This window comes from Geotrypetes seraphini, chromosome 1 (genome assembly GCF_902459505.1).
Source record: "Geotrypetes seraphini chromosome 1, aGeoSer1.1, whole genome shotgun sequence".
NCBI lineage: Eukaryota > Metazoa > Chordata > Amphibia > Gymnophiona > Dermophiidae > Geotrypetes > Geotrypetes seraphini.
Window position 1 is genome coordinate 273345930 of NC_047084.1, and position 25574 is coordinate 273371503.

The 25574-nt window shown below is 42.9% G+C and overlaps 1 protein-coding gene across 6 annotated transcripts in view; it reads right to left on the minus strand.

The window, feature by feature from the left end:
* Window positions 1-23644, minus strand: part of FGFRL1 (fibroblast growth factor receptor like 1) — a 490351-nt gene extending 466707 nt beyond the window's left edge. The window contains exons 1-2 of one of the 6 annotated variants that reach the window (XM_033951607.1): window positions 23571-23644; window positions 18689-18796 (exon numbers count right to left, since the gene is read on the minus strand). In XM_033951607.1, the coding sequence (XP_033807498.1) occupies window positions 18689-18749 (61 nt within the window). In that variant the 5' untranslated portion in view covers window positions 18750-18796; window positions 23571-23644. Of the gene's footprint in view, window positions 1-18688; window positions 18797-18996; window positions 19020-19095; window positions 19709-19780; window positions 20143-20800; window positions 21453-23570 lie in introns of those variants that run through there. The other 5 variants (XM_033951581.1, XM_033951626.1, XM_033951591.1 and 2 more) reach the window with 5 other exon arrangements.
* Window positions 23645-25574: the final 1930 nt, after the last annotated feature.

The window sequence follows — 25574 nt, forward strand, 5'->3', positions numbered from 1 at the left end:
ATATACTCGAATACAAGTCAAGACCCCTTTTCCCCCCAAAAAAAGAGGAAAAATGGTTGACTCGAATATTCAAGTGTCCTGCCCTGTCAGGCTCTGCACCCTGCCCCTCCATGCCAAGCTCTGCACCCAGCCTCCATCCCTCCCCTGTCAGGCACTGCACCCAGCACCCTTCCTTCTTCCCTTGTCAGGCTCTGTACCCAGCACCCTTCCATCCTCTCCTCCCGTCAGGCTCTGTGCCCAGCACCCTTCCTTCCTTCCCCTGTCAGGCTCTGCGCCCAGCACCCTTCCTTCCTCCCCTGTCAGGCTCTGTACCCAGCACCCTTCCATCATCTCCTTCCGTCAGGCTCTGCGCCCAGCACCCTTCCTTCCTTCCCCTGTCAGGCTCTGCGCCCAGCACCCTTCCTTCCTTCCCCTGTCAGGCTCTGCGCCCAGCACCCTTCCTTCCTCCCCTCCCCTGTCAGGCTCTGCGCCCAGCACCCTTCCTTCCTTCCCCTGTCAGGCTCTGCACTCAGCACCCCTCCTTCCTTCCCCTTACTCTGCACTCTCCCTCCCAGGCTCTGCCCTCTTTTATCCCCCCTCCCCCACCTCCCTGCCCTATCTTCATATCTCTGCCAATCCCTGGTGGAGGTACAGTGGGTCCTCTGCTGATCACTGGTGGAGGTGCAGCGGGCAGGAGCAAAATTTCCAAACTCCTGCCCCGCTGCTAACCAGCTGCGCAATCCAATTTCTTCGTCTGAGCGGCACGAGCAGCAGCGCGATTTGGCACTGCTTCTCGGCGCTGAGCAGCTTCCTTACTGGCTCCCGTGAATTCTCGATTTATATTCGAGTATATACGGTAAAGCTTCTGTATTGCAAAACACTTTTGCCCTGGGCTCTCAATTTTTTTCTGTTTTTCGAGATTTTTGTTTAGGGTTTTTTTTCACATTCTGCACTCAAATGCATGACGGCGCCATTCTCCTTTGGTCTTCACTGGAGGGCACACAAGAAGTATGTAGCTTGTGCCAACTCAGGCCTTGCTTCTCCTGACCAGAGAAAGAAAGAGCGAGGCACACACACATCTAAGATCCTGTATTTTTGCATTATACCAGCCCATTAGACATGGTGGAGAGAGATTTGACTTAGTTTCTCTTGCCAAGGTAAAAAAAAAAACATTTGAACTTCTACTATTACACAGAAGAGAAAACAAAATACCAAGAGAAATGGAGTCGCCCTCAAGAAGTCTCTGTTCCCAATTTAGTTCTTTGTTTTCTCTCTTCCCGTATCAAGTCGGAATTCAGTTTGAACACTTAATGGAAGCAATAGCCTGGAGTTACTGGCTGAGTTTCCACCTGAAAACTGGAGCACATTAGATGAAATGAAAATGTTGGGCTGCTCACAGCACCAAGGGATACTGTGCTTCTAGTGAAATACAATGGGGAGACTGCGTAATCGTCGTTGCAACTGACCAATCACCGTGCAGCTGATGTTTATTGGACTCAGAAGATACTGTGGAGAAAGAGCCTGAAATGTGAATAGGGTCAGAACTTCATTTAAAAAAACACTTCAGTTTGATGTCCAGATCTCTGTGCCTTTCCTCTGCCCGAGCTCACTTTACAGAATGATGCACATTGTCCCACAAGCCATGCCACTAACTGGCCTAAACCCATGTGCCACAAGTTTGAGTCTCTTCACAGCCACCTTGCATCCAAACCATGCCAGATGGAAGAAACTAAATAGTCAGAAACAAAGACAGGTAAAGGGAGATGGGCAGCCAGCAATTGGTCAGTGATGGCAAGTTAATAAACATGAGGTTCGCCTGCTTTTATAGGATTTTATAAACACTGCATGCAGGTTCCAAAGAAATCTTAAATTCTATTGTATGCATAGGGTTGCCAGTTGGATCCAGATTCACCCGATAAGGTTAATCATGTCTGGGATTTACCCCATTGCATGCAGGGATTGTAGTTCTGCTTTCCCCAGCAGGACTACAAGTCCCTGCATGCAATGGGGTAAATCCCAGACTGGATCAACCTTGTCAGGCAAATCTGGATCCAATGGCAACTTTACATACATGCTAAACTGACACAAGTTCACAGGGACAAAAGATTACTAGTAGTAGTATCTTCAGAAAAATATAATACTCAACCATCCTACAGCAGCACTGGAGGTATGACCTCTTAGCTTAGGCCACAAACTGGCAGATGTCTGTCCTGTCTTGCAGTAATAGCAGTGCTTGGGCTGACACAGAAGCAATACACTTAAACCCTGGGGAGGAAAAAAATGCATTATGCTGCAAAGACAATTGTTGATGGCCAAAGGAACAAAGGGCTAGATTCACTAAGCCCACCGATCAAGTTCCGACCACCTAGCGACCTCTTTACGACCCGATTTCTCTCCGACCCGATTCACTGACCTCCGTCCCGATCATCCTCCAATCCATGCATGCAAATGAGGGGGACCAGCATTCAAATGTAGGCAAGAAGCGATTCACTAAAAAAAAATGAGGGACACTGACTGGGCTGACCAATCCAAAAATAAGCGACTGCTGAGGACCAGTCGCTCGGTCCTTTCCGAATGCCCTGCCTTCTGCCGCCTTGCTCTCTGCTCTGCTCTCTGTCCGATCTCCTGCTCTCTCTGCTCCCAACCCGATCTCCTTCGCTCTGCCCAATCTGCTCTCTTTCCCGCAGTGCAAGCCCGTGGTTTTAACCTACGGGTTAAAACCACGGGCTCGCAGAAAAAAAAAAGTAAAAAGCTCTGCCAGGCACAGAGGGCCAGCGCATGCGCAGACCATCTATAGATTCCGATTGCCCTCATTTGCATGAGGCCGATTTGTGAATCAGCCCCCGGATACGGATCCGATCCGATCTGTGCCCTTAATGAATCTAGCTCAAAGTCAAGGTAAATCCTGAAGAGTTGGTAAAGGCACCAGGGATGGGGAATTGCTTAAAGTGGGGACCTAATGGTGATGGGGAAGTGGGAATCAACTTGCAGCTTAGTCAGCTCAAAACCCACAAATGTTCTACTCCTTCAAAGAAAATACCAGTTAGTATTATATTTCCTCAGTGAAGCATTAAAACCCAGATTCTAACTGTAGTTGGACAGACTGAAATAATGCACTGTAGGAGCAATTCAGGGCACAACACTGGAATAACTGAAAAAAGGGGTCAGTGCACCGATATATAGATATGCAATGCAAAGCCACAACTGAGGTCAGCCAGCATAAACCCTGAGGAAAAAAAAACCCCCGGAAATATTATGAGAGCACAAGAGGTTACTGAAAACAACTTTACCAACTCGGGCAATCTTAGGATGTGCCTTGGAGCTGAACTTTTCAACAGCATGACTGTATAAGCAGAAGGAATTTCTTGCCTTCAGAAAAAAAAACAAAAGCTTCATTAATTTTTGCACTACATACAACTTGAAGAATAAAAAGTGCCAATTCCGGAGCTTTCCAAAGTAAGCTAAAGGAAACGTCTGTTTGTATGTGCTAGAGGTGAAACACTTGGATGGCAGAACCCTGCTTTTCACAGTAGTAAGCGCCAAAGCAGACCCTTTAAAAGCGCCAGTTCGTCTGTACCCGTAGTGCAAGCAGACCCCTGGGCTAAGTGGTAAAGACTTAATAAATTCAATCCCTCTGTGGTCTGTGCTTCTAGTACAGCATCTCCATGCGCACATTTCAGCTAGCAATTAATGCAAATGAAGCCGAATGGCATAAAATCACAGTCTGATTTTACCAGTTCTGAGTAATTAATTTCATAATTCCAACGAAAGTGTTAGGGATATTTCCTCTTTTAATATGTATTATTAGTATCTAGGTCACTGTGTATAAAATGGTATATTAACATGTGTAATGGTGGTAGCATACAATAAAAACTCAAGCCCCACAATTCAGACCAAAATGCTGTATGCAGGAGCCCAGAAGATATTAGTGGAAGGGAGTGAGATGAACTGCCACCCTGCCCTAGAGAATGTAAGAACATAAGAATTGCCATACTGGGACAGCAAAAGCCAAGTATCCTGTTTCCAACAGTGACCAATCCAGATCACAAGCACCTGGCAAGATCTCAAGGAATAAGCAGTGGATTTCCCCATCCATGTTAATAATGGCCTATGGACTTTTGTTTTAGGAAATTGTCCAAACCTTTTTTAAACCCTGCTAAGCTAATTGCTTTTACCACATTCTCCAGAAAACAAATTCCGGAGTTTAATTACCCGTTGAGTGAAGAAATATTTTCTCCAGTTCAAGACTAAAAAACAGACCCAAAAAATCCCTCATAACAAAATCAGAAGAAAATTTCATTAACAATGATTAAGGCCCTCTTCTATCAAACTGCGATAACAGTTTTTAGCACGGGGAGCCGCGCTGAATGGCCTGCGCTGCTCCCGACGCTCATTGAGTTCCTGGGAGCTTCGGGAGCAGCACGGGCCATTCAGCACTGCTCACCGCACTAAAAAACTGCTAGCGAAGTTTGATAGAAGAGGGCCTAAGTTTCAAGTGAGTGAATGCATTCATGATCATAGCCAGGATCCAAGCCAGAGAGATACAAATTATCTTAGACTAAGAGAACTACACTGGGATTGGACTCAACCTTGAATACATGGGTGTAAGCTAAGTAAGCAGACTTTTGTTCAAGGTTGAAGGTTAGAGAACATGACAAAATAGGCTACTACTGAAAAATGTTTTTATTTTAAACTTAGGGCTCCTTTTACTAAGCTGCATTAGTGTTTTTAGCGCACGCAGCATTTTAGCACGCACTAAACCCATGCTATGCGCTAGAACTAACACCAGCTCAATGCTGGCGTTAGTGTCTAGCGTCTACAGCAATTTAGCACGCACTAATCCGTGCATTAATGCCCTAACGCGGCTTAGTAAAAGGAGCCCTTAGTCTTCAAGTTACACTAAAACAATATTTCTTCTATCTGCACTAATCCTTTCCAGAACTTCCTTTTCCATTTCTAGCCTTCTTTCCCAAACCAGCTTTTGATGCACACTCAATTTACACAGCCCCTTCACCCTGTGGGCCCACCATCCAGGTTCCCTCCTCTCCCCCCAAAAAAAATTGTGGTTCACCTTCTTTCCCCTTCCCCTCCCCCTTCTGCGGATCTGCCCTCTCTTAATCTCTGATCCTCACCCCCCCCCCCCCCAATGTGGCATCTCCCTTCCATCCTGCTCCTGACCTAACAACCCCCTCCCTTCCCATGCAGGTCTGGCCCTCCAATCGACCCCCCTCTCTCCATGTGGAGCCAGTATTTCTTACTCACGGGCCCTCCCAAAGCAGCTGCGGCAGACAGCCATTAGACAAGATACTGTAAACAGGCTGCTTGGGAGCCAGCCCCGCCAGGGCCTTTCTTCTGCTGCGAGGAGGAAAGGCCCCAGCATGGCTAGCCACAAGCATTTAGCATTACATTCATTTTCAGTCGGTTAGGGGGTACAACCGCACCTCCCTGCACCCTGCTGGCTACGCCCATGAAAGCATTTGAAAACACAAATTTGGATTAGCTCAAACTTACTTAATTCAGCACAGACCCAGATAGCAACAGATCTGCTCATTCTCTCTTCCCCTCCCTCACTAAACCTGCGCAGCAAGAAGTGAATCCCTGCACATTGAGTCACTTCCTCCTCTTCCTCCTATGCTGGCCTTGAACCAAAACTTTATGTAAAACATGGGTCACTTTCTTCTTTTATTGCCACGAGAGTTCAGCAGGGGAGGGAAAGAGAGAGTAGAAACCCCTGACAGTGTGTATAACATGAGGAAGGACCTAGTGAAGCTTGAGGAATGGTCTGAAATTTGGCAGCTAAGAAATGCAAGGCCATGCATTTGGGCTGCAAAAACCTGAGGGAACGGTACAGTTTAGAGAAGGTGAAGAAATTTTGTGCACAAAGAGCAGCAGGACTTGGGTGTGATGGTAACCTTAAGATGGCCAAACAGGTTAAAAAGGGCTACAAAGGGCCCCAAGTCTACATTGCGCTGAAGGAAGCACAGCCTAAAGGGGGGCTCTGGGGTCCCTTTCTCGGTTTCTTTCTAGATCTTTCTAGTCATTGACAATTCATATCCTTCAAACTCTCACCCCAAAATCAGCATTCTTTTCCTCTGTAGCAGGAAGAGATCCAATCAAAGCTTCTCTCATCTATTTTGTCAAACTACCCTACACTCCCACTAGTGATCGGTCGTCTGCATAATGCACCTCAAGATATTGACAATTCCTCCAATGTCGTAATATTAGCCTTTGAGAGAACATGATAGCTACCGATTCCATTTCCATACACACTTCTTTATTAGTATTTCCAAAGTTGCATCCAATAATACTACAGTGAGAGTTACATACTAATCACTTTCTTGCCATCAATACTGAGCAGAGGGACGAGAAGACCGCTCTTGGGTGTAATTCAAGAACGTAAGCATCGTGTTCATATTATGCCGGAATAATTTCCCCATCCCAGCCAGAACAGTGGAATCTACAAGACCAGCAAGCAGGACAATCTTTGGAAATCAAGAGTGGGGTGTGCTGTTTCGCTGCAGAGAAAAATAGCAAAAGGGATAATTTAACATGTCTCCAGGGCCCGGGCCCCGGCCCTCCCTCTCATAAAATTTGGCCCAACAACAAAAATGTACCTTAGAAAAAGGCAGCAAACACAGTTCTGTGTAAACCAAGTTAAATAAAGCAACATGGAATTAACATAATCATAATAAAGATTACATGCTAACAAATTAACACAAGGATAGCAGCCTAATCATATTAGCTTTAATTGTGTAAAAAATATGAAATCTTGCAAAGATGAAAGAACTACTGTATAACTCCTCAATTACACTTAAGCCCACAAAAGCATCTGCTCTGATATACTATACTCATTCCAACAAGAAAATGACTGATGTTTTAACGTTACTGCAAAATGCAGCAGACGTTATTGGCAGAAATAAGCGAGACTAAAAAATGATGCAGGAGATGATTCAATACACAATTATCAATGGTGATCAGCATCAGCTGATTGACTAAGGCATTTCTCATACTGTCTGTGGGGAATAAAGGTTAATTTTTTTAAAAAAAACCCAATAATGGGACAGATATTCAAAGCAAGTTATTGTATGCGTTCACTGACGGCCAGTAAGTGTATAACTTGCTTATCTACTGATTTTCAGCTAATATCTCCCAAATTCTATAAAGTGTGCTAAAACTTGGCGCAATTAGATGCACAGAGGCCATTTATACACCAAGGCCCCCTTTTACGAAGTTGTGTTAGGCTTTTTTATTGCCGGACATGGTGGTATTAGCTCTATGGCGCAATTAGGTGCACAGAGGCCATTTATACACCAAGGTCCCCTTTAACGAAGTCGCTTTAGGCTTTTTTATTGCCGGTCACGGTGGTATTAGCTCTATGGCGCAATTAGGTGCACAGAGGCCATTTATACACCAAGGTCCCCTTTAACGAAGTCGCTTTAGGCTTTTTTATTGCCGGTCACGGTGGTATTAGCTCTATGGTGCAATTAGGTGCACAGAGGCCATTTATACACCAAGGTCCCCTTTTACGAAGTCGTGTTAGGCTTTTTTATTGCTGGTCACGGTGGTATTAGCTCAATTCTATGAGCATTGAAGCTAATACCGCCATGACTGGTGATAAAAAAAGCCTAATGCAGCTTCATAAAAAGGGGGTGGTAAATTTGCTAATTGGTGCTACATTGGTGATAAGTCACAATAATTAGCATCAATAAACACTAATTAGCACTAATTTGTAGTCGCACATTTAAATAACTTATGTCCCTAGTCTATAAGCTTAGAGGGGCATAATCAAAAACAATGTCTAAGTCCCTTTTGGCCTAAGGCCTTTGGACATTTCCCTGCTACCTACTTTGTACGCCTTTCTCGAAAAAAACATCCAAAATGTGTTTATTTTCGAGAATGGCCTACCTGTACGTTCAGCAGTTTAATCGCCATGACCGCCACTACGTGTATGCTTACAACACATTCCCGACCAAAAAAAAAATTGCCCAAGTCTCAAATGCCCAAAACAAGATCTTTTAGGCCAGGGATCTCAAAGTCCCTCCTTGAGGGCCGCAATCCAGTCGGGTTTTTAGGATTTCCCCAATGAATATGCATTGAAAGCAGTGCATACACATAGATCTCATGCATATTCATTGGGGAAATCCTGAAAAACCGACTGGATTGCGGCCCTCAAGGACGGACTTTGAGACCCCTGTTTCAGGCAAAGGAGGGGCCAGTCCTTTGCCTAAAAGAACAATCCTCTAACTGGCGTCTGTCATAAACAACGCCATTTAGAGAATCGTGGAACCGTCCTTCCACCCCCACCCTCAACGATCGCGGCAGGAGAAATTGCCCAATATCTCCTGCCACCACCTGCCGCGCCCCCCAACTCATCGCGGCATTGTTGGATGCAATGGGGAGGGGCCTAAATGGCCATGCGCCTAAGGCCCCGCCCATAGGAGGGGCCTTAGGCACCTGGGCCAACCGGAATCTTAGGTTCATCCACACTTCAACTAAATCTCAAGGGGGCATGTTGGTGTTAAATGCTTGCACCTAGAGTTCGGACCCAATATATGGACTTAATCTAGTATTCTATAACAGCAATTGTGCACAATATTGTTTTTACAGAACTAGTGCCCAAACCTTCGACTCCAAACCCTTAATTTATGATACCTCCGATTTTGACTCCTCTATGTGTAATAAAACTAATTAAAGATTTCCTATACTGATTGAAAGCACACAACATATAAGGCATTTCGTAAATGCCAACGTGAATCATCAGGCTACTTTGTAGCACCCTAACCTGTTAAAAGTTTGGGTTTGAAGGCTATAGCTATGCTGTTGTGGCTTTTTTATATTAGAGTATTTATTTAAAAAGTTATAAATATGATTGAGTAACATTAAACATAAGACAAAACTTACAAAATTAAAAAGAGGCTAACAATTCTAACAGGAAGGTCAAAAAAATGCCCATTTTAAAACAAACTCAATTAGGTATATAACCCTTCCTTTTTGAGACTAAAGCATTGTTTGAATATAAAATTTAAATGAATGGAACGTGTAAAATTACATTAAATAAAATTTATATTGTAAAAGTTAAAAAGTTTAATCCCTACAAATTCCTGAAAAGAAAACAAAAATAGGTTAATCAAATTAGTATCTGTGAAATTCGAATTATTAACGTATTACCATTTACATTTAGTCGGACTCGGTACATTTCTTCCAACTCTGACTCCAGTAATGCTATAACTGCTTCCAATTCCACAACCCCGACTCTAATTCCAACTCCACAGCCCTGATTTTTGCCACCTAAATTTTAGTGCCCTCTACTGTATGGACAGTTTTGGGCCCAAATCTCTGTAACCGGCCCAGTTCAATCGGCAGCCATATTTAGCTACTATATTTAGTTTAGGCCTGCTAAGCGAAACACACAACAGTAGCAGACACCACATTCCACATTTATTCAGCGCCACATTCTGTACTCGTAACTGCTGCACCTTAAGTACATGTTAACTTAAATATAGGGGTCCACAACAAAAGAAACACCAACAAGTTCCGCAGAACAGCAAGGGAAAACCAAAACCGAAACATGTACTGTGGAAACGAAGTTCTTGATGTAAAACTTTAAATGCAGTAGTACTTCACAAGTAAAAATTCACAAGTTAAAACTAATCCAAGTGATGCAGTCAAAATAGAAACAGTACATATAACACACAACAACCGACACGGTCCGTGTTTTGGTTGTAATCGCCTTCTTCTAGGGTCCTATGGAGACATGTGTATACAGTACTCCTTCAAAATTTGTGGGGATTCCATTCCAGTAACCCCTGCGAATTTCGAAAAAACGCGAATACGGTTTTTAGGCAGGGGAGAAAAGAGAGGGCAGCTGGAGAGGCATGAGAGGGCAGCCGGAGCGCCAGCAAGTGAAGGAAATCACTCACTGTTGTAACCGGCACTAAAGCCTTCCAGCAGTGCTCCTAGTGGTTACAGTTAAAATTGCACCGGCGTGTGACCCAGTATGGAGTCACCCTGCAGACAATGCATTAATATGAGTGAAACAAACAAAAAACAGAACCAATGCACACAGTTCCAGGTTCGGTTTTCAAAAGAAAATTTAATTGTCAGAATGGCAAAATCCAAAAATCAATGTAACTTTCAAAACAACACAAAAGAAAAATTCCAACAGGAAAACTCTAGGAGAGTTCAGGATTTCTCCTCACAACCGCCAATAATCTTCTCTGTGGTTTTATTCACTACAGAGCTTCTTGCAATAACACTAAGAGGAATTACCTCTTAGTGACAGAACACTAAGAGGCAGAACACTAAGAGGCATTACCACTGTGCCCTGAAATCGGCCCTGAAGCAGCGGACAGACTAACGGTCCGCGAAACGCCAGCCGCGTCGGCTCGGGTTTTAGCTCCGAGAGCGGGGGAAAGCTCCGGGTCTGGTCCCGTTAGTCTGAGACGGCACAGAGTACATGAAATTTACTAAAGAATTAAAAAGACGAAAGATAAGTAAATTTCTGTTAGTTTTTTCAAACTGTGAAATGGTCTCTATTCAGATGTTCACTGTGGAGTGAATTAGTCACTAGTTATAGTTTAAAATAAAAAAAAGAATAAAAGGATAAAAAGACTAAGTAAAAAGTAAAAATACAATCAGTAAAAATGTACTAAGCAGGTTTTTGACCAGTATTGCAGGATGGAGAATGTTGTATACTAATTACATCTATGCTGGCAAAGAATGCCGATGAGTCCATAAGCGTAGTACTCCCTAACTCCGAGGCCTTTTCCTGCATAAATTAACATGCTCAAAAATAAGACTAAATAAGAAGTTCAATAAGAATGGTTAACAGTTTATTGAATATTGACCGTTTCATATGAGTGGATTATTGTCATTTGTTGTATATCGGTTTTCAAGAGGGGAGCCACGCCCTGCTCTAACTGAGCCTGCTCTCACCTGGGCTTCTCTCTTGCTCCCCCGGTGGACATTAGAGCAATACTCTTCCTCCCTATTCCTAGGACTAGGTTTAAAATCTATGTTCCTAGCCCTGCTGTGTGGATGGTAATGATTGTGCAGGGTTTCCTCTTCCCCCCCATTCTGGGTCAATGACATCCTCAAGCGGGGTAGATTAGTACTGGGAGCCGCCCTTAGCAATCCCTTTTTTGGGGTTCTTGGCACTCTTTCTTCCAGCTTTCACAGGGACCTTGGCAGGTCCGGAGCCTGACTGGTCACACTGTATGCTTCGATCACCTCTTCCTGTACTAAAGTTGGGCCTCACCAATCAGGAGCTGCTTTGACAAGCAGCTCCTGATTGGAAAGTCCCGATTTTAGTACAGGAAGAGGCAATCGGAGCATACAGCAAGTGATTTCCTTCACTCACCAGCAGTATTCCCTCTAAGCGGCGGGTGTTGTGAGCAAACTTTTTTCACTGTGAGCTAAAAATATCGGGCGCCAGCAAGTTATGAGGTATTCAAAGGAATTTTAGGCCTACACGCTAAATTAAATAAGTATAAATACATTAAAACACCCCCACCCCGACGTCCGATTCCTCCCCCAGCCTCCCCTTACCTTTGCGACGCGTTACATGGACTGCCAGCTCGCCTGCCTGCAAGCACGTGTGTGCGCTGTGACGAGAAACTTGTGCGCTGCGATGTAATATTTTGTGCGCCAGCGCACGCCAGCGCAGCTTAGCGGGAACACTGCTCACCAGTGCTCCGGCTGCCCTCTCCTGCCTCTCCAGCTGCCCTCTCCTGCCGGGTCATTCGTGGTCGGAAAATACCATGAATGACCGGGACCGCAAACTGCCGACCACAAATTTGTTGGGGAGCACTGTATGTAAAAATACATGGAATGCTTAGTTGTGTGAAATATGAGTGAATGATGAAATGTGAGAGATGGAGGACATAGTAAGAGAGTGCAAGAACCATGCATGAAGAATGTGATGTGAAAGACATTTTGTTGTGTGCTATATGTACTGTTTCTATTTTGACTGCATCGCTTGGATTAACTTAAATATGGGGGCCACACCACTGAATGTTAGTTATCTACAGTTATCAATTTCAACTCTTTTTATATAAGCAGTCGATACTTGAGCATTTTATTTTGGTCATACTGTCACTATACTTGTACATTGCTTATATCCAGTTACACTTACTGCACATCATCTTGAGTGAAGTTTTTCAAAAAGTCACAAAATAAACTTTAGTAAACAAATACATAAATATAAGGTGAAACCTTTTAACTGGACTATCCACTGTTTGATGAGTTAAAACTCCCTTCCTCAGGTTCAAATACAAAGCAGTCTGGGAATCAGGCCCCAAATCTCAATGCTGCTGAATATCGGCGGTTGGGCAGCCTCAAGCGATTTAAGTGGGCAGGAGGTCTCTTCTGCTCCCTTAAATCACTCTAAACATCAGGTGGAATAATTATTTAAGGTGACACCATTCATTTATAATGCCATGACTGATTTTTTTAATCTTTCATTTGCGGGGAATTCATCAGCGGATGCTAAGTGATTTAGCATGCACTGAACGCTAAGACATCCAAAGGACTAAAATGGGCGTCTTAGTGGTTAGCGCGCACTAAATCGCTTAGCTCCCACTGATGAATTCCCTCCCCTCTTATTTATGTTATTTTTGCTCTAAATTACTTTGGGTTGAAGGTTCAAAGAAGACAATATATATAGATTTAGTCCGGCTTCTAGAAAAAAAAACCAAGATTTTCTTGGCAAGTCCCAATAACAAGATCGTCGACACCTCCTTGCAACTAAATGGAGCAGACTACCCAATTAATCCCACAACCAAAATCCTTGGCATCACCCTGGACCGAAGCCTAAATGCTCAAGTCAAAAAAATGCTTTCTCACCTTATGGAAACTTCGCACCATTAAACAATACTTCAATTTCTTCTCCTTTCAATTGCTGGTTCAATCCCTGATCTTAAGTACCTTAGACTACTGCAACTTTATATACTTAGGATCCCTCAAAAAAACTATCAAACGACTGAGAGTCGTCCAAAATGCTGCAGTCCATCTCATTTATGGCCTCAAAAAATCAGATCATGTAAGCCCATATTACAAAAAATTACACTGGCTGCCTGTGGAAGCAAGGGTCTTTTTTAAGTTTGCTTGCCTTTGCTTTAAAACCATGACAGGCTCATCCCCAGCCTATCTGTTCCAACAATTTGAATTCCCAGGCACAACTAACACACGCAGTACCTACTTGTTCACTTTTCCATCCCTAAAGGGCTGCACCTACAAGAAATATCTCGACTGAACACTATCTTTTCAAGCAGGCAAATGGAATATATGTTTAACCAACTTAATCTCAAAAGCACTCTCGTACCAAACATTCAGAAAGTCAATAAAAACCTATCTCTTTGACAAATTTCTCTGACCACACCTCAACCTGATGTACTCTCAATACACTTCTAGATAAACCTGACTAAACTTAACAAGCCAATGTAAATTTGAAAGTTTGCTGTAATGTCGACATCTGTATACAGTCTCTTCACTTGTAAACCACTTAGAACTGTTTGTGGTATGGCGGTATATAAAAATAAAAGTTATTATTATTATTACTACTACTATAATATAAAGGCTGCGCTAGAGATTATTAGCACGGGCCAGTGAGGCAAATGCTCTGACTCCCATAGAATTTCTATGAGCGTTAGGGCACTTACCTCACCAGCCTGCACTAAAAACTTCTAACACCCCTTGATTAAAGAGGGGGGGTTAGATAGAAAGAAGTATAGATATAGCTACAGATAAATAAACCACTCCCAAAGTTGTTTAGCTATTAAAGATATACATATGCTTCTCAGGTGCTGAAAACTCTTAGCCATATACAAGGTTTCCAAAGCATGCATAAACATATTTAACACTGCAAATACTCTGCCATTGGTTATTCCATATGTATTTCACAGTGGCTGGCTCACAAAGGATTACGTGGATTCACGTCTCTGAAAGAGAAGACCACCACCAAAGAGAAAGGGTCTGTCTAGCTCAGTGGTCTCAAACTCACAGCCCGGGGACCACATGCGGCCCGCCAGGTACTATTTTGAGGCCCTCGGTAAGTTTATCATAATCACAAAAGTAACATAAAACAGTTTCTTCATCATATGTCTCTTTAACTATAAATTACAATATTATTATTAAGAGTTAGCCAAAAAGGAAAGATTTATAAACTATAAAGAGTTTTACCTCATGCAAAATTGTCATTTCTTTAATAAGACATAACTATTTTTTCTGAGGCCCTCCAAATACCTATATATCCAAAATGTGGCCCTGCAAAGGGTTTGAGTTTGAGACCACTGGTCAAGCTCCATGGCAAGAGACACAAGCTAGGCCAGTCCAAGTTCTTATGAAACTTCACTGAAAAATCAATGAGATAAAGCTAGAACTGGCTCAGTCAATACTCCTGGAACTTTTTTTCACCAGAATATAAAAGCAGCCCTCTTAAAGGTACATTAGACAGATTGTGAGCCCACTGGGACAGATAGGGAAAATGCTTGAAGTACCTGAATGTAAACCACTTTGAGTGTGGTTGTATAACTACAAAAAGGCTGTATACAAGTCCCAATCCCTTTCCCCTTAAAGCAGAGCCTAAATGCACATGTCATATATACTTTGCTGTATATACAAAACATCCTTAACATATAAGATCAGAGTTTAATAGACGAATATAGGGAAAACAATTAATCAAACTCATTTACCCAGGTATACAACCAATTGACCCACGTAAAAGGCCTGTCTGAAATGTCCCACCCCCAGTCCAACTAAAACTGTACAATATTCCTTGCAGAAATCTTCCAAGCTACATTTGGGGGAGAAGTTTCGAGGGGCACTCAGATCAGGAAAGGCAAATAGTGTATACAGACTTATTTTCCAAAGAAAAAGAAGTCAGGCAATAAGCAGCTACAAATATCTGCAAATGCTTTCTACAAGAAGCAATCTGAACAGCAAAAGCTGCTGCAAAGGTTTCAGGGAAAGCGTACTCAGGAACTCTGCAGCAATGTTGGTTTGAAAATTGCCCCCATGGGCCATATTCAGTAGGACTCTTTCCACATTAAGCCTGTGGGAGAAAAATGCTAGGGAATCACTGACCCAAGTGTCTGAGATAACAGAACATTGCCTATATAGCCCAGCAAACAAGATGTACCCCATCTTGAATCTAATCTGCTCACAGTTAATATTCTCTCCATCCCAAAACTCACTCCTTCAGCTGGATAGCCACAGAAACTCAGCCACAAACGTACCCTCGCTCAAAAGGGAGACAATATGCACTGAAGAAGAGTTAAAGATACTAAGTTGGGTCGTCTTGCCCTCGTCACTACCACCCAACCCCGAGACACAAACTGACTTTAAATTAAATTCAGTAGTAGCTTACAGTGAAGATCCATAGCATGGGATCAAAGCGGGTTTCTCACCGACTGCCTGCCACATGAAGTCCAAAGAGGCAGTCTGCACTGCCTTGTATCTTTAATCTGAAAAGCAGAGAGCAAATGGGCCAAGGGATTCTTAAGGAAAAAGAACTGGTAAAAACGATATGCCTATCATAACTCACTGACACAAAAGAATAATTTACAAACATCAGGTATATTTCAAGGCCATTAGCAGTATTTTGAGTATTAAAATTACTTATTTATAATTGTATTCACATATGTCTTATTGTATTAATAATTGGGAGGAAGGGGGAGGAAATGATTGTTTCATGTATTATTTGTATATTTAAAAATGTATTTTATGCAGTGTTTATGTTCAATTAATTGTTTTGCACTGTCAAAGTTTGAAAATCAATAAAGATTAAAAAAAAGAAGAAGAATCTACAAACATCAGGTATGTTTCAAGGCCGTTAGCAGTAAATTTGAGAGAGACTGATCCAGGGCCAGATTTATGTGTAATCTAGACAAGCTACAGCTTAGTGCCTCATGTTACAAGGGTCCTCATATTTAAAAAAAAAAAAAATGAACAAATGCATTTATAAATAATGAAAATTACAATATAAAACCAGCATTTTTATTGTTTTTATTATACTTCATTGTTGTCTTATTTATTGTCTATTAAACCTAAGATTTACTTCCTACTTGAGGGGCAGCTTAAGCACCACACACCCTGGCTTAAGAGCAAGGTTCATTACTGTCATGATATGAGCAAAAGAACCCATATGGAGACTGTCTTGAAAGAGACCCTTTACAGGGAGGTTTTCACATACTGTACTCAAAAATCTGATGATGGTGAATTTCAAAAGCGTCAGACTTTTTTACTTCTAGTTTGTTTTAATTAAAATGTCCTTTCATTAACTCTACTTTTATTTTACCTGGACAACGAAAAGCATGTCGCACATCTGGCCCACGGGTGGTTATGATCCAGTTCTTGTAGTCTGTGCGTATTCGCGCTTCGCTCCTATGAGAACGCTGCTGCTTTTAGAGCCAGGATGCAGGGAATCCATCAATAAAATGTGACAGCATTGATGGTCAATTGGAAAGCGGCACTTAACAAGCATTCCTTCGTGTTTGCACATTCAGAAATAGCACAGCCTTGTGCCTTTTCTATTTCTTACTTAGCCTCATTCTTGAAATGCCAGAAAGGACGAAGTGCACGGCATGCACTGCCTATGAGCAATGCACACCAAGGAGCACAAATTCCTCTAGAAGTCACAAAAGGCAGATCCTTAAGAAAACCTCCTCCATCACCTCATACAGCAGACGAGATTTATCTTAATGGCAACTGCAGAAAGATGATGTTATGTCTAGTTTACCCCTCTAGGTGAAAGAAAAGCCGAGATCCATCAGGGATAAGGATTGTTGCCTTGCGCTCTACATCAGCCATTTAGTCAATGTTGCCATCATGAATCACAACTGCTAGGCATATCCTAGGGAGTGTGTGGTGCAGTGGTTAGAGCTACAGCCTCGGCACCCTGAGGTTGTGGGCTCGAATCCCGCACTGCTCCTTGTGACCCTGTGCAAGTCACTTAATCCCCATTGCCCCAAGTACATTAGATAAATTGTGAGCCCACCGGGACAGATAGGGAAAAATGCTTGAGTACCTGAATAATTTGTAATCCGCCTAGAATTGTAGGATATGCAGAAAATAAATTATAAAAATATATATATACAGCGATGCCTTAGAATCCGAACTTAATCCGTTTCAGAACCCCATTCGAATTCCAAAGCGTTCGAGTTCCAAGACAATTTTTCCCATTGAAAATAATAGAAACTGGATTAATCCGTTCCTGGGTCCCACAAACTCAAATTTTAACAGTAAATACAATGGATCTTAAGGTAAAAAATTAACAAATATTCCAAAGCAGAGTTCGGATTCTGGGGCAAAATTTACTACAAAAAAAGGTTTGGATTCCAAAGCGTTCGAGTTCTGGGGTGTTCGGATTCCAAGGTACTACTGTACTGTGTATATGGTAAAATATCCAGGGCAGGAGAAAAAGGTGAGGCACCAGAACATATAACCTAGCAGTCAAGAAACAAGCAATCTGCTCCAGCGACACACTGCCAAGCCTCAACTCTATCATGTATAATGTATGTTCAGAGCAAGGCCAACTTAATTTATGCACTGTTGGCCTATCCCACATGACTATGCTATGAGCCACTAGGGTCTTTTATTTATTTTTCGATACCATTCTCCCAGGGGAGCTCAGAATGGTTTACATGAATTTATTCAGGTACTCAAGCATTTTTCCCTGCAGGCTCACAATCTATCTAATGTACCTGGGGGCAATGGGGAGATTAAGTGACTTGCCCAGGGTCACAAGGAGCAGCGTGGGTTTGAACCCACAACCTCAGGGTGCTGAGGCTGTAGCTTTAACCACTGCGATGTGAATAAAAAACAGAAGTGTTTTTTTTTTCTGTTTCTTGTTACTTGTCTCAGAAGTTTGAGCAAGAGCCTGTAGTGAAAACACAACTAAATATATATACAGTACTGTATTTTTTTAGTGTAAAGAAATTAGATGTTACATTTAAGTTCCCTGTCTCGCAAAAATTGTGTCATTGAGAAGTAAAAGTTTTCTCTCTCGTACACTAGTTATTTCAATGATCATAGTGAGCCACTGCGACAGAATATATTGAGCTCCCTTTGGGTTATTCATGCTCTAATTAGGCAAACTGGAAAAGACAATGAATTCTTTAAAGATCTAATGTATCCAATTCTAACGCAACAAAGCTTTTGAACTAGTGCACACGATCAAACTCATAGCACTGATTCATATAGCCAACTGCTCGTGCCCCTTCTAAATAAACTATGTTGTGAAATCTACTGGTGACTAGTGGTGAAACAATCCATGCTAGATGCTGTCATTTGCAAGCTACTTTAATGGATTTGTTTGTTTGATTTGTTATTAGGGAAAAGCCACAGAAATAGGAGGGATTACAGGAGGGGAGAAGCACTCCAGTCCTGATCCACTCAGGAATGTCATTGCTTTTGTTTTTTTTTTTAATTTTATTCAGAAAACTGGAGTCTAATTAACCAAGAAAACAAAAGGAGTAAAAACTGAGTCACTTCCAATTTAAATAATTCCATAAATACGTCCCCAGAACATAAATTTGACATTTTAAAAGGAATAAGACATCTCAGCTAATCTGACCTTATTTTCCCTGAACTGGTGAATTGGTAGTAGGGGAAAAGACTGAACCATTCGTATAACTGTTTAGGGGCATACCCTGGAAACAGAAACTTAAAAACCAAAAGGTATTCTCAAGAACTGCAATAAATCCACACTTACCTATTGCAGAGTCAGAAACTGCAATTATCCCTGCAAAGAGGATAGCAAAGTGGAATTCCATTTTCAAGCCTGGATCCTCGGTGTCTACACCGATTCCTGTCGATCAACCTGAAAAGCAACCAAAGCATTTTCAATGGCTCATAATCGTGCGGGCCACCAGTTCCACTGCAGCAGAGCAGGATTAGAAAATGGAACTGTAACGTCATTACCCATAAATCAACCAGATAAGTTTAAGCAACTTTGCCTTAATCTTTTTATTCATACAATGCATGCCAAGAAACCACTGAGACGGGGTTATTTTCATTTACACATGAATTACGCGATACCGGATGACGAATTGCTCTTGAGGAAGACAATACCAAGCTATTTTTCGGGAGGATACAAAAAAAGCGCTTGGTGCAGAGAACCTCTGGACTGATTCAGCGCGTCCTTGCAGCAAAGGATCTCTGCACGCTGTTCCCCAACATGTTGCCGGTCCTTAAAATTAAACAGTGGCACCGTTAATCCTGTTTCTACCGTTACAGGGTCTCGGTTCCCTCTGCAAAGCCCAAGCAGGACGATCGCCAAGGCAGAGCGAAAAGTTTGCATTGTGAGGCCATGCAACTCTCTTCCTCTCAACTCTCTAAACACCGTCTGAATTCCTGACTCATGTAAACTCCCAGATCTAAACGCTTCATGCCCGCGGGCCACGCAACTATCTCAGGATCGCATCCAACAGACTAATAATTACACAAGGCCATTAGCTTACAAATGTGTAAGGAGAGGATTTTTTTTTTTTTTTTTTTTAAGGCTCACGGCGCTAGACAAGTCAGAGGACTTTTTTTTTCTCTTTTCTGTATACAGAAATTGCAACACCTAGACAGACCCACGTGGGGCCGGCAGGGTGTCATACGATTTTGCTGCCAATTCTCATAGTCTGAGAGCTCAGGGTCACTCTGGAAATTTGTATTTACTGTATTTTAACTCTGGAGGATCTGAAGCTAATCAGAGAGATCAATGCGTGGGCGTAAGATCAAAGGTGACGTCCGCAACGTTAGACGCATCCGCGCAGCGCGCGATCCGGAGCGTTTGCCCCACATCCAGGCTCGGTACCTGGAAGCCCCGGATCCAATCGCCCTTTTCGAGGTGATTCCGTGTGAACAGCCTCGGTTTTGTTTTGGTTTTTTTTCTTCAACCTGATCGCTTCTCGTCAGCCAGGCGGAATAATAACCGCAAAAGTCTTTGAAGTGCACCTTAAAAAAAGAGGAGCCCGGCTGTGCTCGAACGGGACGACCGCAAACGCGGTACAGGCATACCCTCCCCCCCCCCCCCAGCCTCTCGGGCAGCGATCGGGGCACAAACCCCGCAGCTTCGTCACTTCGATTGTGCAAAAGGCGCGGGGGGGCCGCTTCGCCCGCATTTCAGTGGCGGCTCGTGCGGAGGGATGTTGGGTTTTCACCCTCTGCAAAGGGCTGGGTGGGGGAGGGAGTTTTATTTCAAGGATTTTTTTTTTTTTTTTTTTAATATCCTAAGCTTTGTGTTAATAGTGTTATGAGCAATTTGTTTAACATGTTTCTCCCGCTTATTGTATGTTACTATATACATTTTTGGGAACTGAAAAAAATAAAAAGCAGCACGCATATAAGAAGAATAATGCAATCAGCTGAAAAGATACAAATCTGATGTTTCTCCGGATCTTGCTTTATGCTCAGCGGGGGATACAACTTGACAGGGCAGGGGGAGCAACAGAAGAGACGTTTCACTGCAAATCAGGTCACGACCACTCGGTTTCACCCATAATGATTTCGCAAATGTAACCTTCGGGGCCCCTTCTGTTGGGCCTCGCATTCACGGCGGCATATTGATTAAAAGCATGTCATAGATGAACGTAAAAAAAAAAAAAAAAAATTATATACTTTTGTGAAGCTTCCAAGATCTCTCCTACTGCAAGGGCTCCGCTGGTGTTTCTCTTAACATTTTTACCAGGAGAGCCGTCTCGGCAGTAAAACTCTCCCCCGGCCCGGCCGGTTCCAGGCACAGGGAGCGAGGCTGCTCCGGGCTCCAGCGCCCGACCCCCCCCCCCCCAACAATTGCCGATCCCAGCACGCAACTCAACCGGCTCCCACGACTTACCTTGAATGCGTCCTGCGATTTAAATAATAAAACGTATATAGAGATCTTTTGTTGTCCCCATACGATTAAAGTTGTAAATCCAATTAGCTGGTTGTGTCCATGTGCTCCAGGATCATTTCTTCCGCACAGAGAAGGGAACTTTGAACTGCTCACAGATTTGTGCTTTTTTCTTCTCTCTCTCCTTTTCGATTTTCAGTCACTCACACAGGATCATTTTCAGCAGCAGCAGCGACAAAAGCTGTACCTGCAAGTGCAGCAGCAGCGACTCTTCCACCTACAGCCATCTAAAACGGGGGGCGCGCGGCGGGGGTGGATGGGGGCGGAGAGGAGCACACATCTTAAGAGGGGGGGGAAAGGGTAAACAAAAAAAACCCCACTCGGACTGAGCGAGCCTCGCTGCACGAGTGGGTCAGGCAGTTTCGCCAGGAGCAGTCAGAAGGGAGGAAGATGGTGGGGGGGGGGTGAAGGGCTCTTCCGGCAGCGGCTCTTCGGTGCGGGGGGGGGGGGGTTTGACTGCAGAGGTGCTGGTGCTGCCAGCCGCCGGATGACGGTGAGAGTGGGGGAAGGGTGTTTCTGGCGGCGGTGCACGGCGCTTCCCTGCGTTGCCTTTTGTGATTCCCTGGACCGCGGGGAGAGAGGCGCACGCCCCGCCCGGCTGCAAACTTCTGACCAATGGGAGTCGGCCGCCGCGCGCTCTCCCGCCTATCCGGAGGGGGCAACCTATCATTTTTTTCCTAAGTTTAGTTTAACTCTTGTGCTGCTGGGGATCCCCGCCTCTGAACGCATATCCTGGTCTCTCTGCAGCAACTCAAGCTCCAGCCTAATACCTTCCCCTCTCCGGAGCTCGACGCAGAGCTGCACGCGCTGCCTCCCCGCAGCATCTTCCTCTGAGATTTTATTGCCAACCTTGTGATGCTTATGTTTGCCTTAGAATGACCAGGGAAGCCCCTGTTGCTTCCCGTCCTGTTATATTTGAATGAATGCTTTGCGGTGTTGGGAGAAAAAAGAAATCTGTGTTTTTCGATAGTGGAATAAAAAGGCGTCTAGGCTGCGTAAGAGCTATATGATGCTGCAAGCTCTCAGGTAGGAGAGTGCACGGTCACTTCCCTTTCATCACATAGCCTTTGTGCTGGCTCTTTTTCGCTAATGCAAATAACAGAGCCAGCTATCACCAGTGCTGGAGATTAATTAGTACTTTTATTTCTCCAAAGTGTGGTCAAAAGTGTCTCTCTCCCATCACTCATATAGATCCAATCTGGAACTTGCTTCTTCGTGGCATTGGTTTAAATAAAAATTCAATATGATTTTTGGGCAAAATATTGCCTTATTGGACTGGGTCTTATTGTAAGAAATAACTAATTAATATTTTGATGAGACATTCTGGTTTTTGTTTAAACTAATACATTTCTGGGAGCTGGAAGCAACGTAATATTGATTAGGCAAAATAAATGGGGTTTTTGCAACCAAACCCCCCCCCCCCCATACACGCCAGTTCTGGCCCCTTTGTAATGTATCCTTTATAATAGAACTTTCTATACTCCTTTGTGTCGATCATAAAACTAGATTTGGAATGATTTCTGAAAACCATCCGAGTTTTGCCCCCCAAGGACGGCCAGGCGAAAATAACGGTTTGTTGCTTGGTCTGAAAAACAACCAGCATGTCAGATCTATTTTAAATTATTTGTTGGGAGTGGTGGGTGGAGGTTTCTTTCTGAAAATAGAACTATTTTAGTCTCCACCTGCTGAGCAACATATCAATCTATTATCTGAAGTTAGCGGTCTTAAAATCTCAGCATCTTGAAACTCAGCTATAAACCAGACACTGCCATTCGTAATCATCACGGCCACAGGAAATAAACCACCTGGGGGGAAACGATGTGAGTTTATCAGAGTCTCAGATTATTTTGGAGCCTTTGTGTCAATATCATTCCAACTTTTTCCTGTGCAAAACTACATATCACTCTTCAGGGATTTGTGGTTATATGTGTAAAAAATGTTGCCGAAGACTAGTGCTGCCTCCACACATTTCAGCCCTAGAAAATTTTGCATTGAATTATACTTTCCCGTCACAATTATGCAAACCTTTCTTCCTTAAACTAAGCTTTGTCAGATGACCTTCCATATTCATTTGAAACAGCTGCAAACATTCTTTTTTTGTTTCATTATTTCATGCCATTTAAAACACTGATTTTGTTTTCTCACTATAATTTATAGTAGTCTGCATTGAAAACCAAATTCTATGACTGCTTTAGATTGCAAACTACCATGAGATTATTATATATATTTTTTTCTTTTTGTAAAATCTTCCTGCTTTAATTTCAAATATTTTTTTTCAGATGTCACTCTTAAGCAAAAACGCGTCCAGATCATGCCTGTCCCTTTATTTCAGCCGTCCTTTTATTGTTTGCTGAATAATAATTTTCTTCATTTCTTCCATGATGGAATACAGAAGTATCTACTCTCTACATTCTGTGCATCATTAGGACATTATAGAGAGTATATTTTCTGCAGTGCTGAATGAACGGTACGCATTGGAAAGAGACCTATAGCAGCATTCGAACGAATTGGAAGTCATTTGGTACGAATTTATGCCTGCAGGCTTCAAATTCTTCATTCTTGTAATCCTAGAGTAGAACATCCTACCCCTTTTTCTCGTGGCTTGATAACATCTTGTCCCAGCTATGTAATATTCTGTGCTGCTTTTGTTTAGGTAATGGTTCTCCAGCTTAGCAGGAATCAAGAAATATTTGCAATCCATGCAATAACATACCTTTTCTTATGACGCTTTCCAGCTGTTCCTTCCGAAGCCCTTGTAAGACGCTCCGCTTTCACTGTAAACGTTCAGCTATGTCCTTGATTTTCCTTGTGTTCAAGGTTTGCTGCTTATTCCTCAGCCTATCAATAAGTACCTAAGCATTGCCCCCGAACAGGAGGAAGGTCCATCAAGCCCAGTATCATGTTTCCCACAACAGTGGCCAATCCAGATCACAAGTGCTTGGCTGGATTCCAAAAGATTCCATGCTGTTAATTCCAGGAATAAGCAGCATCATAGGTTGTGAGCTTTTCTTCCCGGAACTTGTCCAAACCTTTTATTAAACCCTACTACACTAAAGGCATTGAGTGATCATCCCAACAGCTTTGAAAAGAGGTTCTGAAGCCAGCATTTTCTTTCCTTTGTGCTTAGTCTCACTTTGGAGAAGCCAGACTCCAAAATCTTGCTTTCGTGAGCTGCTTTGTACTTGGTTAATATCAGGGATGTTTCTGCTAAGAATGTAACTTTTTCTCTTTCCTTGGGATTTTGTCTTTGCCATCCTGGATTGCCACTTTTCAGCTTTATAGATCAAGAAGATCAATTTGGAAGTCTGATGTGATATTTTCATGGGACAATAGTGGATTTGCATTTGTAAATGGCCTTGTGGATCTAAGTAGTAATTTTAGGAAAGATAAGAGCCAGCTCGGTGGGCACTGTGGGTGCTTGAGCACTCCCAAATTTGAATAACCCCCTTGACTGTGTCCAGGGAGAGGTCATTTCCATAGGGTTTAGCACCCCCAATAATTTCATAAAGTTGGTTCCTATGCTTATTATATGTGTGTACCTGTAGCATGCACAGTTTCCCTGCACAGTTGTTTTAAAGAGGGTGTGTCCTGGCTGAGGTTTGAGTGGATCTGAAAAAAAATGTGTGCGCGCCCTATTTTGTAATATTTAAAATAATTTACCCTTCACAATTTACTCCTGCTCAGACTCATGCATAGGAGTCAGCTAACCTAGCTGTGTGTTTGGATCTAGTCTTTGGTACACTGATTTAGGGGGGCAGCTGGTATTTTCTAATGTTTTTTTTAGACCACCTGAAAAAGCAATGGAGCTTTGTAGCTACTGTCTTTAACTGGCTCCATCTGGATGTTCAGTCGTGAAATCTAGCACCTGCACATCCCCGGTGGCACTTGCGGTAGAATGTAGATGCACAGGTTGCAAAATATGTACGTTAAGTTCTGCTGCTTGCATGTTCAAAGCTCCAGTGACGCTGCTCCATTTTTTACTGGATGCTTTACCTTATTTGATCCATATTTTATCTTATTTGATCCATATTTTACCGGATGCTTTGTCTTCAGTGAACCTTTTGTAAAATAATAATAATAATAATTTGTACATTTTGAACGTCCCGATATACCGTAGCTATCCCTTTTCCTATCTAACTATTTATGCAAAATTGAGCTTCAAACATATTAAATTAGTAGCACCCAGTTTAGAAGTGACTAGTCACACATACTCATGTTTCTCTTTAGAGCACAACCTAAGCAATAGTAGAGGGAAGTATGGTACTGGATTTAAAGAAAGTATGAGATAATCAGAGCAGTGGGAGAGTTAGGGTAAAGCTGGAGACCGAATGGGGGGTCTGTGATATTTCAGGACTTTGGGGAAACACGGAGTTTGGGGAAAGTCCTTAACGGTTGTCAGTGTCTGAGGTTTTAGACTTGAATACGGTGCAGCATCTTTTTATATCTTAGAATAATCCATGCAATTTGAACCTGTGCATACTTTTCTACTTCCAAACCAGTCCAAGTAAGCATGTCACATACTTTGTAAAATGCAGGTCAGACTAGATTGAAAGTGGGTTGTTAGCTCTGGATACATCTAGCCGCGCTATAGCCGGAGCGACTGCACCTCTCTTTGGTGTCACACAGTTATATCACTGAGTGAAATGTAGCCACTGGTAGAGTGTTAACCGGCCCAGACTAAAAACACACCAATTCATTTGCACTGACAGAAAAGATC